The following is a 16,082-nucleotide window of genomic DNA, read 5'->3' as shown; positions in this document are numbered from 1 at the left end:
TTTCCTATGACAGGGAAAACAAACGGAGTGGAACTCAGTTGCGCGTTGCTTTTGACGGGGAATCCACCCTGGACTTTTTTTATCATGAGATGGAGTTTGAGAACAAGCCTCCTGCCCAGATCATTTTATCCAATAGTCAGTGGTTCTGATTGGGGTTCTGAATGGGGTTCTGAATGTTTTCTCCCCCATTTGTAAAGAATGTAGGCCGTGCAATGTACTATATATTTTTCATTTATGAACAAGGAAGTGACAGTTTAAATTAGCCAGCAGAAAGTTAAACAGCCACATATGACATGGTAAAGCCAGTATCAGTATCTACAGGGTCCACTGAAATGCTTCTTGGAGGCTTTGCGGAAATTTCAATGCAAGTTCTACACGCCAAGGACCAACTGCCCCATCCGTAGGTATCTGGTGACAGCTCGCCGGTGCTGCTAGCTCTGTGTGACGAGTGTAGATTGCCTCTGCATTGATCAGTTTACATATGTATGACTAAAGGGTTGGTGTTGAACTTTTATTATCCGACAGGAAAAACTTCCATAAACAAATGCTGTGCTTCCCTAATATGCCAAACTCCTCTCTTCCACATGGGTACAGTAGACAGGGCACAATATAACAATAATATCATCAATGACATACTACAATATAATGTAAATCCAATGTACAGTATGAAATAGACATCTACAGTATAGCCTATGAGCCTGGGCTAGTCAACTTTCTCAATGACAGCCAGGCGTTACGTACAGTGACGTAAACTTGCGAACATAGCAGACAGTAAAATATTGTCAAAACACATGACATACCTGATAATCCCAGGAAAAAGTTGCATAACCAAATATTCTACTGCCTTTATACGCCAACTCCACTGCAAAGTACAAATTAACAACGAGGGGGGACATGAATAAACAAGTACACATACAGTACCAGTCGAAAGTTTGGATACACCTACACATTCCAGGGTTTTTCTTTATTTTTACTATTTTCAAATGGATTTGATTGTTGACTTTTATTTTGAAAGAGGGACCTTTCRTGCCACCACTGCTTGACGTTTGCTTCGCATTCTGGGTAATGTAGTGTTTAGTCCAGTTGTTATGGACTTCCACAGAGGTTAGTTTATCTTCTCTTCGTGATAAAGGTAGACATTGCAGTCATCGATTAGGAACTGTATAACATTTTCTAAAACCACAAGCGCAACGTCGCGATATTTCCTGGAACGCTTCCTTATTAACAGACCCGGCAGGGGATTAGGGTTTGAGAAATCAATGAGAGAAGTGAAAAATGCTTCCTTAGTTGTTATTTTTCTCGAAAGCTAAAGGCACAACCTAGATTGGAGCCAATGTCTTTAAGTAGTTGAACATGTTATTACTCCAACTTCGTGAAAGTGACAAACTGACAAGTTTTTATTTGAGTCAAAAAACAACTATATATCGAAGTAGGGGCTTTGATTTGACGGTCTGCACATGGGATAGATGACCGGATGACGTGCTTCTACGCATGAGCTTTGCTTGCCAACGTCGCCTGTACAAGTGTGATCAGGGGATTTTTATTGGAGAAGCAGTTTTAGCCTGTCTTTATACTGTACTGTCTTTGACTGTATCCTTCCAAATTATGCGTGGAAAAACTATAATAGTGACTGGTGCTAACAGTGGCATAGGCAAAGCCACAACAGTTGAACTACTGAGGCACGGGGGTCGGGTGATCATGGCTTGCAGGGACATGAAGAGGACTGAGGAAGCGGCACAGGAGATTCGACTGGAGACTGGTCCAGATTCGGGAGAACTCCTCATCAAGTACCTGGACCTCGCGTCACTGAAATCCGTGCACAGTTTCTGTGAAGACATCATCAAGGTAATCTGTCCATTCAGACGTGAGATGAGATCTGGTCAAGCTAGCTAACTGTTTTTAGCATAGCATACGTAGTTACTAATTTAGCTAGCTCACCAGCCAGGATTGATACTGCATATATAGATAGCTTGCATAGCACTGTAGCTAGCTAACTAACGTTATATGGCTCTGCTTTTCTTGCACAACTATTTTGCTCTTAGCCCAAAAGCTGCCAGCTACATGTAAACAAATCAAAGCTGTTAGCTAACTAGCTATTACAAATGTCACCTAGTCAGACCATTATTGTTGCAGCTGGCTGATAGGCGTTATTAGGTAAGTAAAGTTAAGCGCTGCACAGATCATTTCCGACCAACCTTTAATTGCCGATAATTCCTAAAKTCCAGACTTGGAAGACAACACATGTCTAATAAACTTCCATGTCTATTTGCAGGGGGTTCGTTTTGAAAAGTAGCCACCCTTTGCCTCGATACCAGCTGGAATGCATTTCAATTAACAGGTGTGCCTTGCTAAAAGTTAATTTGTGGAATTTATTTCCTTCTTAATGTGTTTGAGCCAATCAGTTGTGTTGTGACAAGGTAGGGGTGGTATACAGAAGGTAGCCCTATTTGGTAAAAGACCAAGTCCATATTATGGCAAAAACAGCTCAAATAAGCAAAGAGAAAAGACAGTTCATCATTACTTTAAGACATGAGGGTCAGTCAATGCGGAACATTTCAAGAACTTTGAAAAGTTTCTTCAAGAACAGTTGCAAAAACCATCAAGCACTATGATGAAACTGGCTCTCATGAGGACCGCCACAGGAAAGGAAGACCCTGAGTTACCTCTCCTAATGATAAGATCATTAGAGTTACCAGCCTCAGAAATTGCAGCCCAAATAAATGCTTCAGTATTCCAAGTAACAAACACATCTCAACATCAACTGTTCAGAGGAGACTGCATGAATCAGGCCTTCATGGTTGAATTGCTTCAAAGAAACCACTACTAAAGGACATCAATAAGAAGAAGAGACTTGCTTGGGCCAAGAAACACAAGCAATGGACATCAGTCCTTTTGGTCTGATGAGTCTGGCCTCCACAATCACCCGACCTCAACCGTTTGGGAGGAGTTGGACCGCAGAGTGAAGGAAAAGCAGCCAACAAGTGCTCACCATATGTGGGAATTCCCTTCAAGACTGTTGGAAAAGCATTCCAGGTGAAGCTGGTTGAGAGTATGCCAAGAGTGTGCAAAGCTGTCATCAAGGTAAAGGGGACCTCTTTGAAGAATTTAAAATATATTTAGATTTGTTTTTTAACACTTTTTTGGGGGGTTACTACATGATTCCATATTTGTTATTTCATAGTTTGTCTTCACTATTATTCCACAATGTACAACTTTTGACTGGTACTGTATTTAGCAGATGTTATTGCGTGTTTAGTGACATGCTTGTGTTCCTAGCTCCAACCGTGCAGTAATATCTACATTTCACAACAATACACACACATCTAAAGGTAAAATAATGGAATTAAGAAATATATCAATATTAGGACAAGCAATGTCGGAGTGGCATTGACTAAAATACAGTAGAATAGAATACAGTATATACATATGAAATTAGTAAAGTAGTATGTAAATGTTATTTAAAGTGGCTAGTGTTCCATTATTAAAGTGACCAGTGATTCCATGTATATAGGGCAGCAGCCTCGAAGGTGTAGGGTTGAGTAGCCGGGTGGTAGCTGGCTGGAGATGGCTATTTAAAAGTCTGATGGCCTTGAGATTGAAGCTGTTTTTCAGTCTCTCGTCCTTTGAGGCACCTGTACTGACCTGGTCTTCTGGATGATAGCGGGGTGAACAGACCGTGGCTCGGTTGGTTGATGTCCTTGATTATCTTTTTGGCCTCCCTGTTACATCGGGTGCTGTAGGTCAATTGTGCATCTGTAAATATTTGTGAGGGTCTTGGGGGGCCAAGCCAAGTTTCTTCAGCCTCCTGAGGTCGAAGAGGCGCTGTTGCGTCGCCTTCACCACACTGTCTGTGTGGGTGGACCATTTCAGATCGTCAGTGATGTGTTCGCTGATGTGTAGGAACTTGAAACTTTCCACCTTCGCTGCGGTCCCGTCAATGTGGATAGGGGCGTGCTCACTCTGCTTTTTCCTGAAGTCCACTATCAGCTACCTTCGTTTTGTTGACGGTTATTTTCCTGGCACCAGTCCGCCAGGGCCCTCACCTCCTCCCTGTAGGCTGTCTGGTCATTGTTGGTAATCAGGCCTACTATGGTTGTGTCGTCCAACAATGTGTACGCCGCCATCTTGTCTATTTCAAATCTTCTCTCATTGATTGAGACAGGTGAGTGTCATGATGACATGCAGCACTTTGGGCTAGACACCAACGTGATCATTTTTTTACTGTGTTTTTTTGCCATTTATGAACGTGTTATTCAATGCATTCCTATGAGCTATAGCAGTAAAGGACAAATTTCTATATTTTATCAAATATTTTTTAAGTATTTTCTTTTATACGTAAAGTGGGCTTAAAATTCAAAATCAAATAGCTAAATGATCTATGGTATAAAACAATTCAATATGTGAGCTTAGTTGGAAAAATGATCTGTGCTATGCTTAACATTACCTACCTAATAACGCCTATTAGCCAGATGGAACATTTATGGTCTGACTAGGTGACATTTTTAATAGCTACAAGCTAACCTGTTTGCCCGAAGAGGAAGGCGTGAAACAGCTTGCTAGCTAGCAATACAACTGTTGCAGAGAGAAATAGAAGAGACATAACAGGTACCATTTCACTGTACAATAACATTTGCATCACACTTACACACTAGACTCTACTCTCTTAGAAAGAAAAGGTGCTATCTAGAACCTAAAAGTTTTATTTTTCGACTGTCCCCATAGGTGAATAATTTTTTGGGGGGTTCAAGGTAGAAACCATTTGGCTCCATGTAAAAACCCTTCCACAGAGAGAACCCAAAAAGGCAAGAAGGGTTCTCCTATGGGGACAGCCAAATAAACCTTTTGGAAGAGTTTTGTCATTTGTCAAATCTGGGGCTTATTGCACATGCACTCATGTCATAAATAGATAACTTACTTTAACTGTACCTATTAAAGAAAGCAGTGGTTCCCAACCTTTTTCAGTTACTGTACAACCAACTGAATACCCCTGAAGTACATTTTACCAGTAGGCCTATGGTCTCGTGACTCTTTTCAAATACCCCCTGTGGATAGGACCCCCATGGTGCTAGTACCCCAGGTTGGGAACCACTGTCATAAAACATAAACCCATCTATAAACATTACACCAACATGGAGCATTATTAAAACTTGTAACCAATCTTATTTTTATTTGTATGTTTTCCAACAGGAAGAGCCCAGGATTGACGTGCTGATCAACAATGCAGGGATCTACCAGTGCCCTTATACCAGGACGGAGGATGGCTTCGAGATGCAGTTCGGGGTGAACCACCTCGGCCACTTCCTCCTCACCCACCTCCTCCTGGACCTCCTGAAGCGCTCTGCGCCCAGCCGTGTGGTTGTGGTCTCCTCCAAACTCTACAAGTACGGCGAGATCGACTTTGACGACCTGAGTAGCGAACGGCGCTACGACAAGGCCTTTGCCTATGGCCGAAGCAAGCTAGCCAACCTCCTCTTCACCTGCGAGCTGGCCCGCCGCCTCGAGGGGACGGGGGTGGCGGTCAATGCATTGACCCCGGGGATAGTGAGGACTAACCTGGGGAGGCATGTCAATATCCCCCTCCTGGCCAAGCCCCTGTGGGAGCTGGCATCCAGGGCCTTCTTCAAGAGCCCAGAGGAGGGGGCGCAGACCTCGGTCTACCTGGCCTGCTCGCCCGACGTGGAGGAGGTCCAGGGGAAGTGCTTTGCAGACTGCCAGGAGCAGAAACTCCTGCCCAAAGCTACGGACCAAGAGGTGGCCAGGAAACTTTGGGATATTAGTGAAGTCATGGTGGGCATAACCATGTGATAAAGAACGTCAACCTTTCACTCCCTCCAATGTGAACGCAAAGAGGACTTGGACCTCAAAAAAGGTGAAGTGAACGAGCAAAAGGCAAGGGTAGTGTGAATGCAAAGAGAAGTGAGTTTTTTTTGCTTCGTACTGCAGAGAACTGTGCCCTGGATGCCTGTTGCTATGCATTGTGATTATATTGCCATGACACAATTATTTTTCACTGGTATGTTGTTATACCATGCTGTCAATTATATTAAACTCTAAGTGAAGGGAGATTGTTGCTATGATCTCAAGCTGAATGTACCTGCATTTGATTCTGCGTACGTGACGTCAAGTTACACTGAAACATGCCATCACAACATGAAACGCTGTATTCACTGAAACATGCCATCACAATATCAAATCAAATTGTATTGGTCACATACACAACAGTGCAGTAAACCTAACAATACACACACAACACTCACTCCCCTTCATCAATCCTGATTGTGGTGGATTTAACAAGTGAAGGCCAGTTGTATTACTTCTTTAATCAGCACAACAGTTTTCAGCTGTGTTAACATAATTGCAAAACGGTTTTCTAATGATCAATTATCCTTTTAAAATGATCAACTTGGATTAGCTAACACAACGTGCCATTGGAACACAGGAGTGATGGTTGTTGATAATGGGCCTCTGTACGCCTATGTAGATATTCCATAAAAAAATCTGCCGTTTCCAGCTACAATAGTCATTTACAACATTAACAATGTCTACACTGTATTTCTGATCAATTTGATGTTATTTTAATGGACAAAAAAAAWWRWWTTTCTTTAAAAAACAGGGACATTTCTAAGTTTACCCCAAACTTTTGAACGGTAGTGGTCATATGAAGTGGGTGAAACAGTATGTAAACATTATTATAGTGACCAGTGTTCAATACTCCATGTACATGAAACACACGGTATTAACTGAAACATACCATCACAACATGAAACAATACACTATGACATGCTACAAGGGGACTTATAGAGAAGTCTTGATGCAGTCCTATCACTGTGATTATCAGTGAATTCTGAGATGGGTTTTTGTGATCAGCCTAATTCTTATGTATTAAACTATGCCAATATGAATGGACTTGAATTAGCCTACTGCACAATGTACCTAATGTAGCCTAATACGCAATCTACCAGTCATTTAAAAAAATATATATATTTAACCTTTATTTAACTAGGCAAGTCAGTTAAGAACAAATTCGTATTTACAATGACGGCTTACACCGGCCAAACCCAGACGAAGCTGGGCCAATTGTGCACCGCCCTATGGGATTCCGACTCACGGCCGGTTGTGATACAGCCTGGAATCAAACCAGGGTGTCTGTAGTGACTCCTCAAACCCTGAGATGCAGTGCCTTAGACCGCTGCGCCACTCGTGGGAACCCGATCATGTCATGCCGAATGATCCCGTTTTAATTAACGGTAACTAATGTCTCATTACTTCTCTAATGTAGCCTCCTATTTTAATGATTGGTTTTCAAACCTTGTGACACACTGACTACATCTACTAGCTGACCATGAATCAATTATTGACTTGCATATCATTGTTGTTTTTCTGTCTCCCATTTCAAACTGCTCTGTGCTTTAATGGAGGTAGTGATGAGCCGAATGTAAATGACTTCCACGCCGCTTTGCCCCAATGTAGCCTTTTCACATTACAGGTGGTTAACATACCAACTCAAAGTTCATTATTTATTGTTTTAATGTCTTTTTTTTATTTATTTTTTATGCTTTTTACAGCAGGTAGGGGAGAAATTGCACAGATGTTTTGGTGGTGTACGTCACCTTCAGTGTGTTTGGATAGTTTTCCTCATAGTGCCGAAATACAAGGGTCCATTATTGTACGCTCATAATTAAATAAACCTTATGGACTGGCTTCATTTACAGACTCACTTCGGAGAGAAATGGGTCCTAAATCGGTGCCGTTTTGGAAGCCAGTTAGGCTCTAATCAGCCATGCTAGCTGCTTGTCCTGTACACAGTATTTTATAATGCACAGTAATTACTCAGGAATGTTTTCTCTCTATATTAAATTGTAGATTAACCGCTTCTCTCCAAATGAAATGGTAGCAAGACCCCCAGATTTATAATGCATTTCCCACCTGCAATTTCCATTAGGGGCATTTTCTGGATCATTTAGAAGGAGCACCGACAAGCCTGAAAACAAGTTGGAAATCCGAGGGTAGAGCAGAGTTTATCCGATCCATCTTTATCGCTGAGAAAAAAGGTCTCAGGCCATTTCTCATTAAAGATAAATCTTGTTTGTTTAACAAATAAAGAAAATAAGCCAAATTTTGGAACATAGTGCCTTTTAATGATGCATACCGCATTGGTGCCTCACAAGTGGGAGGCAATCTATGCTGCCAAGTATTGCAATTCCTTATTGTGTGACTTACAGTGTAGGCTCTATGTAAGCCAACATAAAGTTAGTTAGCCAACCCCCTTTTCCAATAAACAAATAAAATCTGTTACTACCTTTTAAAGAGGCGCTATGCAGAAATCACTCTGCAATTTCCTGATTGCAAAAATTGTTATAGTTTGCCTAATTTCAGTTTGTGAGAAAACAAGCAAGTATAGTGTAGAGAATTGTTGTATCGTCTGAAGTGCTGTGAAATATCTTTTCCATAACCAAAAATATATTTTCAGCTGTTTGAAGCTGGTGTACAAAACCGAAAGTGAAAGACACAAAAATTAAACTTAAAAATGGGAAGCATAGAAATAGCGCAGTTAGAACATATGACTGTTTCTTAGATTTGATTTCAATGAAAATGACAGATCTATAATTGACATTTCTATGTGAATTTTGTTGCATTCCCCCAAAAATGTACATATTGCATCTTCAAATACATTACAACTTTTGTGAAAGGCAGTGCATGCAGATTCAATTTAAATTGATTGCTGTCCACCTCAGTGTAATGTATAGTAAACAGTCTAATGCGTGTTTGAATGTCCTCTTTATCATGTAGCGCTACACTGGGGGCATTTCCATTGGTTAAATTTGTGTTTGAAATGCTGTTATGTGTACGTATGCAATACAGCAACTGAAAATAAATGCATCTCATTTCCTTTTTGGGGGGGGACATTTCTGGTGAGTAAGTTTGAAACTCAAACTTAAGACTCACTTGTTATTCCCAGAGTAGCACAACGTGTCATGTTCAGTTCTCCACCATTACACCGACTCAATAAAAAAAATGAATACAGTATATTAGAGTTGACATTATTAGGCTACAGATCTCATTTTAGTTATATCGTTCCACTGGTATTGAATTACAACCATAGTCTCACTGTTATTTCATTGTTTGCTACATCAATTATTTTTTATTCAGTCATGTATTTATGTTGGACTTGGCCCCCCCCAGATGAAAAAAATGCTATCTACTTTATTGCCTTGCTCATTTGTTTTACACAAAGTGAAAATAAATCGGAGTGCCTGTAAAATTTGAGAGAACATTTCTGGGGGATTGGGTTTTATTGACCTAGCCTAGCGTAACCAGTAGCTGGGAAACTGCTCGGGACAACACAGCTATTAACTCGCCTCCCCTTCTGAAACGGAGGCCCGTGGTTCTCAAGCCAAGTGGTTTGTTTATCCAAGATATCCAACAGGAAGGAGGATATAGGACGTTTTTGACGTTCTATAATGAGGTGAAGTGCTCCAGTGCGAGCCGAAGTGACGACAGCAACTGGCCAAACGATAAGCAAATATAACATCTTCAGCGAAAGTGCCAAGAAAATCCACAGATTCCGAAAGCATCCCCTGAGTTAGCCGTTGCTGTTTAGACATACGATTCGAAACACAGTTCATTTCTCTCACAGTTTAAAGACATATCTGGATTCTCTGGCATGTCAAAGGAAAACACGCAGCCGTCTTTTTACTTCTGTCATTTGCAACGTTATTCAATGACACGGGGGCTATTCACACATGGCTGTGATTAAATGAGTGTAAATCTTTCATGGGAAATGTGTAGATTTTCCTAAGAAGGGAAGTCAAGCATGGCCTAATCAAGCTGATAACTTGGGGTGTACTAAAGCAGGGCAGATATGGAGCTGGAAGTGGTGCTACAGCAAAGTTACACCGTATTGGCCCAGAGCATCTGAATGTGGGCTGCCAAGTGGCCCAGCCGTCTAAAGCACTGCATCTCAGTGCAAGAGGTGTCACTACAGTCCCTGGTTCGAATGCTTGGTTTTGATACAGCTAATCAAGCAATAGGTAGAGCAGGATGAAGGCACTGCATTTCTCTGACATTTAATGGCAGTCGCAAATAAGTGTAATGAACCTTCTACCAATTTATGTTTTCTTTTCCCTCAATCATTTCCCTCTACTAATTCACTTTTCACCCAAAGGACACAGCGAATCCTTGTCATAGACATCCCCATCTACTGACAACGTAGACAAGTAAATATGTTTCACTAATGCTACCGGTGGGACTGAGCGACGGATGGGAATTTTATGTAGACACCTAATTTGGAAAAACCAAACAGCATTTTACAAGAAAACATTCCACCAGCAACTCATTTGTAACGCAACATGCTTCAATTGTTTCTCAAATTTGATCCCTGGAGGAACATTTTGGGGTGATTTACAAAGTGAATAAACATTTGCATCAGATGGACTCTTGGAAGGTACTGTATTTTAGTGTTCCAAGCACTAATGGGAGAATCTACATCAATACCCGCATGACCTCCAACACAAACACTGGATAGTTAGACCTCAAACGGTGAAGACCATGCAAACACACAGGCTAAATCATGTAGAAACTGAAAGACTTATGGAGAAGCTGTAAGATATTTCTTAATATGTTCTCCATTGACCTTCATCCTTCATTTAGAATCTAGATGCAATATATTCACTGAGGTTTTCAACAGGCTGTTTGCAACGCCAGGATGGTGGGTACGATCCTGGGACCACCCATACCTAAAATGTATGCACGCATGACTGTAATTCGCGTAGGATAAAACTGTCTGCTAACTGGCATATATGATTATTACTATCGTGTTGAATGGAATGAGGTTGATTAAGTTAGATAGCTAATGTATCGCTCGTTAAATCTAATGAAACACATACACATACAGGCTAAATACAGGCCATACATCACGTACACTGTATGACCAGAAGTATGTGGACACCTACTCGTCAAACATCTCATTCCAAAATTATGGGCATTAATATGGAGTCGGTCGCCCTTTTGCTGTTATAACAGCCTGCACTCTTCTGGGAAGGCTTTCCACTAGATGTTGGAACATTGCTTCGGGGACTTGCTTTTCATTCAGCAACATTAGTGAGGTCGGGCACTGATGTTGGGCGATTAGGCCTGGCTCGCAGTCGGCGTTCCAATTCATCCCAAAGGTGTTCGATGGGGTTGAGATCAGGGCTCTGTGCCCGGCCAGTCAAGTTCTTCCGCACCGAACTTGACAAACCATATCTGTATGGACCTCACTTTGTGCACGGGGGCATTGTCATGCTGAAACAGGAAAGGGCCTTCCTCAAACTGTTGCCACAAAGTTGGAAGCACAGAATAGTTTAGAATGTCATTGTATGCTGTAGCGTTAAGATATCCCTTCACTGGAACTAAGGGGCCTGAACCATGAAAAACAGCCCCAGACCAGTATTCCTCCTCCACCAAACTTTACAGTTGGCACTATGCATTGGCAGGCAGAGTTCTCCTGGCATCCGCCAAACCCAGATTCTTCTGTCGGACTGCCAGATGGTGAAGCTTGATTCATCACTCCAGAGAACGCATTTCCACTGCTCCGGAGTCCAATGGCTGCGAACTTTACACCGCTCCAGCCGATGCTTGGCATTGCGCATGGTGATTTTCGGGCTTGTGTGCGCGGCTGGTCGGCCATGGAAACCCATTTCATGAAGCTCCTGACTAACAGTTGTGCTGAAGTTGCTTCCAGAGGCAGTTTGGAACTCGGTAGTGAGTGTTGCACGTGCTACACGCTGCGGCATTCAGCTTGGGTGGCCTACCACTTTGCGGCTGAGCCATTGTTGCTCCTAGACGTTTCCACTTCACAATAACAGCACTTACAGTTGACCGGGGCAGCTCTAGCAGGGCAGAAATTTGACGAACTGACTTGTTGGAAAGGTGGCATACTATGACGGTGCCAAGTTAAAAGTCACTGAGCTCTTCATTAAGGCCATTTTACTGCCAATGTTTGTCTATGGAGATTGCATGGCTGTGTGCTCGATTGTATACTCTACACCTGTCAGCAATGGGTGTGGCTGAAATAGCCAAATCCACTCATTTGAAGGGGTGTCCACATAATTTTGTATGAATTGTGTTCAAAGAGGAGTTTTGGTCCCTTACCTAAAACATTATTAAAATACCTTTGTTCATACGTTTATTTATTGGGTGTATTTTGCTCGTGATCAAAAAGTGTTAAAAAATATATTCATACTGGATAGTCCATAAACAACAGTCCTCATTTTAGTCAGCAAATGTAAACATACCTTCATTCCGCTTAGGGACTTCACGCTACGCATGACATTCAGATCCTTTCCATTGCCTTCCTTTAGTGCTGCAATTATTGTGTCATGCAGGGTCAAAGTAGCTAATGACATGCTATTCGAGGCATTCGGTCTGGCAATGATAACTGCCAAAGGACCTGCATTTGAGAGACTACTCCACTAGCTATTGCCTCTCCGTAACACGAAGCAGGCCCCTTCATCAAAACATTTGACGCTAGACATGATTGTTTCAGATACGAGAGTGCAGTCTGCAACCTAGTCATTATGAAGGGTACTGAAAATCTGTATGGAATGTGCGGACTGTAATGACTGCATATGGTTGCATACGGTTGCATTACACAGCAAGAGGACAATAAAGATAAATGTGATAACCATTAAACATTTAGCTGCATTGCCAGAAGGCAGGGTCCTGCTCATCATCAACACAATGTTTGTAGATAAAGTTAAAGTTGTCAGGTCAGAAACACACATAACATTTATAAAACAGATATCCCACGTCTCATCTGATACAGGTGGCAATGATTGGATGATTAATGAGATACTGTAATGTCAGAGTAGCGGGTCGAAGTCCCTGCAACAGACATTGGGAGACCCTGCTGGCTGCTTCTCTTCAGTGGTCTGACACTGGTCTGACCTTCATAGAGATGGCCAAGAAAAATCCAAGAAAATAACTTTTCCRCGTAGCACAGTTAACACCAGTAGTAACATATTGTGTCTTTCCCCATAAGTACAATCTGTTGATGTTTGCATTGTGGCAACTCATATACCAAAATGCCGCATAGTAACTTCTGAGGCGGAGCGTCATTGTCTTTGTCGAAGGCGGAGAATTCTACCCGGTAAGAAGCTTCAGTGACTCCCTTGAAAAACAGAGAAAAAAAATGTTCATGAGTCCATTTGTCCTGTGTTTATGAGTGTTACTCCTGTTTTGCATAGGGGTRTGTCATTACAGCCAAATAAAGTATTGGTGAACATTTTCTCTGAGGTTTATAGGACAAACACAGAAACACAGTGCATGTGCTCCCAGAAAACTATGACGATGGAGCAGTGACTTTTGTGTTAATATTCCCAAAAACAACATATCTAATTCCTCACTCACCTGCACTTCCATTTTGGAAGCCAGTGACGTGCATCTTGTAGCCATCAACCTCTGAGTCTCTCTGTTTCTCTCAAAGTCCTCCATGTCCACCCTTCTTCCTTCTTAGTAAGGAGGTGGATGTTCTCCATGTCCACCCTTCTTCCTTCTTAGTAAGGAGGTGGATGTTCTCCATGTCCACCCTCTTCTTAGTAAGGAGGTGGATGTTCTCCAGTCCTGAATAATTGATGTTTCCTCATATTTCTATGAAGTAAACTTTTATCCAGCCGGTGCTCTCCAGATATAGCATGTTTCTTTGAAGTAAAGTCTCACCCAGCCAGTACTCTCCAGATGTTTCCAGAACCAGTTTTGTACTGGTCCCAGGGTCTGTAGAAGTTCACAGTGCCATCCATTTTCTTCTGGTACAGAGAGAGAGAGAGGGGGGGGGGGGGGGGAGAGAGGAGATATGAGAGAGAGAGGAGAGAGCTACTGTATTTTTCTGTATTTGTAAGGATGTCAAAGATACAGAAATAGTGATGTGCTACCCTGTCAACTTTTCACAATCAGTGTCCATGTCACACTAGGCCTGGACAGGTGACAGAGGGGCAGATGGTGCAAAATGGAACCCTCAGTTGAGACGTTGGACTTCGTCACAGTCCAAAATTTGAGAGTGGTTACATTTCTCCAGCACCATCCCTCAGCCGTTTACCAAAACAGTGGTGGGGTGTTGCATTGTTATATTTCTAATTGCAAATTGCTCCTTTAAACTATAATTTTATCAAGTTTCAAACAAAACATCTATCTACCAGTTTAATGTTGAAGTTCACATAAACAATATGTAATAAGAAAACAAATATATGTAATGTCTTACCATCATTGTGAAGTCCAAAGGTTGTAGCTTCCAGTTCAAACTATTCAACAGAAGCATTAAATATAACATATTATTTTAAACAACTCAATAAATCTAAGAATGATCAAATTACTTGAGTATACAGTGCAACTCCAAAGTGTCACTGTCTTACCGCTAGGCTGCCTGCCGGTCTTATCGCTAGGCCGCCTGCCGGTCTTACYGCTAGGCCGCCTGTCGGTCTTATCGCTAGGCCGCCTGTCGGTCTTATCGCTAGGCTGCCTGCCGGTCTTACCGCTAGGCCGCCTGCCGGTCTTACCGCTAGGCCGCCTGTCGGTCTTATCGCTAGGCCGCCTGTCGGTCTTATCGCTAGGCCGCCTGTCGGTCTTATCGCTAGGCCGCCTGTCGGTCTTACCGCTAGGCCGCCTGTCTGTCTTACCGCTAGGCCGCCTGCCGGTCTTATCGCTGGGCCGCCTGTCGGTCTTATCGCTAGGCCGCCTGTCGGTCTTATCGCTAGGCCGCCTGTCGGTCTTACCGCTAGGCCGCCTGTCGGTCTTACCGCTAGGCCGCCTGTCTGTCTTACCGCTAGGCCGCCTGCCGGTCTTATCGCTAGGCCGCCTGTCGGTCTTATCGCTAGGCCGCCTGTCGGTCTTATCGCTAGGCCGCCTGTCGGTCTTCGTAGCGCCGTGTCTTATCGTAGGACGCTGCCCGGTTACGCTAGACGCGCTTGACGGTCTTATCGCTAGGAACGGTCCCTGCAGGTCTTACCGCTAGGCCGCCTGCCGGTCTTACCGCTAGACTGCCTGCCGGTCTTACCGCTAGGCTGCCTCCCGGTCTTTCCGCTAGGCTGCCTGCCGGTCTTATCCAGATAACTGATGATGAGAGTCAGTGTCCAGGGTCTCTTGGTTCAATCTCTCTCAGAGATTCAGGGAGACTTTTATACAGCCAGATAGGAATAATAATCTACATAATCCATGAGACAGGAGTTTTCCCAAAATTACTTGACAATCAAGTTGTGCAGGTAGCTAGTCTTATTTCCGAAACAGTTGCCTAGATTAAAGTGAGTGCAAGAGACACATCCAAGATCGTTGTTGATCGTCATCTGTTCCTTTACAATATGTTGTTAGCATTGCTCCTGTCGGAACAGGATCCGGCATCTCTCAGTTTTGGACTGTTGCGTTCCGAAACGTCTTAAAATAGGTCACACACTTCAATTCAATTTATATTGCAACAATATCACTTGAGAAGATCTGTATTTTACTTTTGAATCCAGACTGCTTTACATCATTTTTTTGTGTAAGTTTTTATACTCAGCTGGGCTTCCAATTTAGACACCGATTAAAAGGAGAGGATGACTACCAGCACTTGCGGGCTTGATTTTTCTTTCATACTATATCAATGCAATACATAGGCATTGCAATAGTAGAGGGGCTCCCGAGTGCTGCAGCGGTCTAAGGCACTGCATCTCAGTGCTAGAGGAGTCACTACAGACCCTGGTTCGATTCCGAGCTGTATCACAACCGGCCGTGATCGGGTGTCCCATAGGGCCGGCGCACAATTGGCCCAGCATCGTCCGCGTTAGTGGAGGGTTTTCGCCGGGGTAGGCCATCATTGTAAATAAGAATTTGTTCTTAACTGATTTTGCCTAGTTAAATAAAAGGTTAAATACACTTTTTAAACTTAAAATAGGCAAGGGGGGAAAAAACTGTTGCTAAGGTTACAGTGTGACTCAACTCTACTGTGAAAACAAAAGTTTCCTGGTAAAAATAGCCTAACCGGTGTAAACAAACAGAACGTCTCGTGGCTCACTTTACTAAACCACATAATCATTGCATCAACATGGGAAAAATYGGTGCCTCACATCAAGCAT

At 42.7% G+C, this 16,082-nt stretch overlaps 1 protein-coding gene and 1 long non-coding RNA gene across 2 annotated transcripts; one reads left to right on the top strand and one right to left on the bottom strand.

Annotated features, from left to right (window-relative positions):
- The first annotated feature begins 1,087 nt into the window (after positions 1-1,087).
- Positions 1,088-9,029, top strand: rdh14a (retinol dehydrogenase 14a). Its single transcript, XM_024137637.2, has 2 exons — positions 1,088-1,845; positions 5,188-9,029. The coding sequence occupies exons 1-2, from the start codon at positions 1,492-1,494 to the stop codon at positions 5,803-5,805; spliced, it is 972 nt and encodes a 323-aa protein (XP_023993405.1). The 5' UTR covers positions 1,088-1,491; the 3' UTR covers positions 5,806-9,029.
- A 3,132-nt stretch (positions 9,030-12,161) lies between these two features.
- LOC139024260 (uncharacterized) lies at positions 12,162-13,775 on the bottom strand. The gene is made up of 2 exons (XR_011475538.1): positions 13,390-13,775; positions 12,162-13,150 (listed from the first exon to the last, which is right to left on the bottom strand). It is a non-coding gene; the product is annotated as an uncharacterized lncRNA (long non-coding RNA).
- Positions 13,776-16,082: the final 2,307 nt, after the last annotated feature.

The sequence above is a fragment of the Salvelinus sp. IW2-2015 genome, unplaced genomic scaffold (genome assembly GCF_002910315.2).
Source record: "Salvelinus sp. IW2-2015 unplaced genomic scaffold, ASM291031v2 Un_scaffold1259, whole genome shotgun sequence".
Lineage (NCBI taxonomy): Eukaryota > Metazoa > Chordata > Actinopteri > Salmoniformes > Salmonidae > Salvelinus > Salvelinus sp. IW2-2015.
This window is presented reverse-complemented; position numbering and strand designations above follow the sequence as displayed.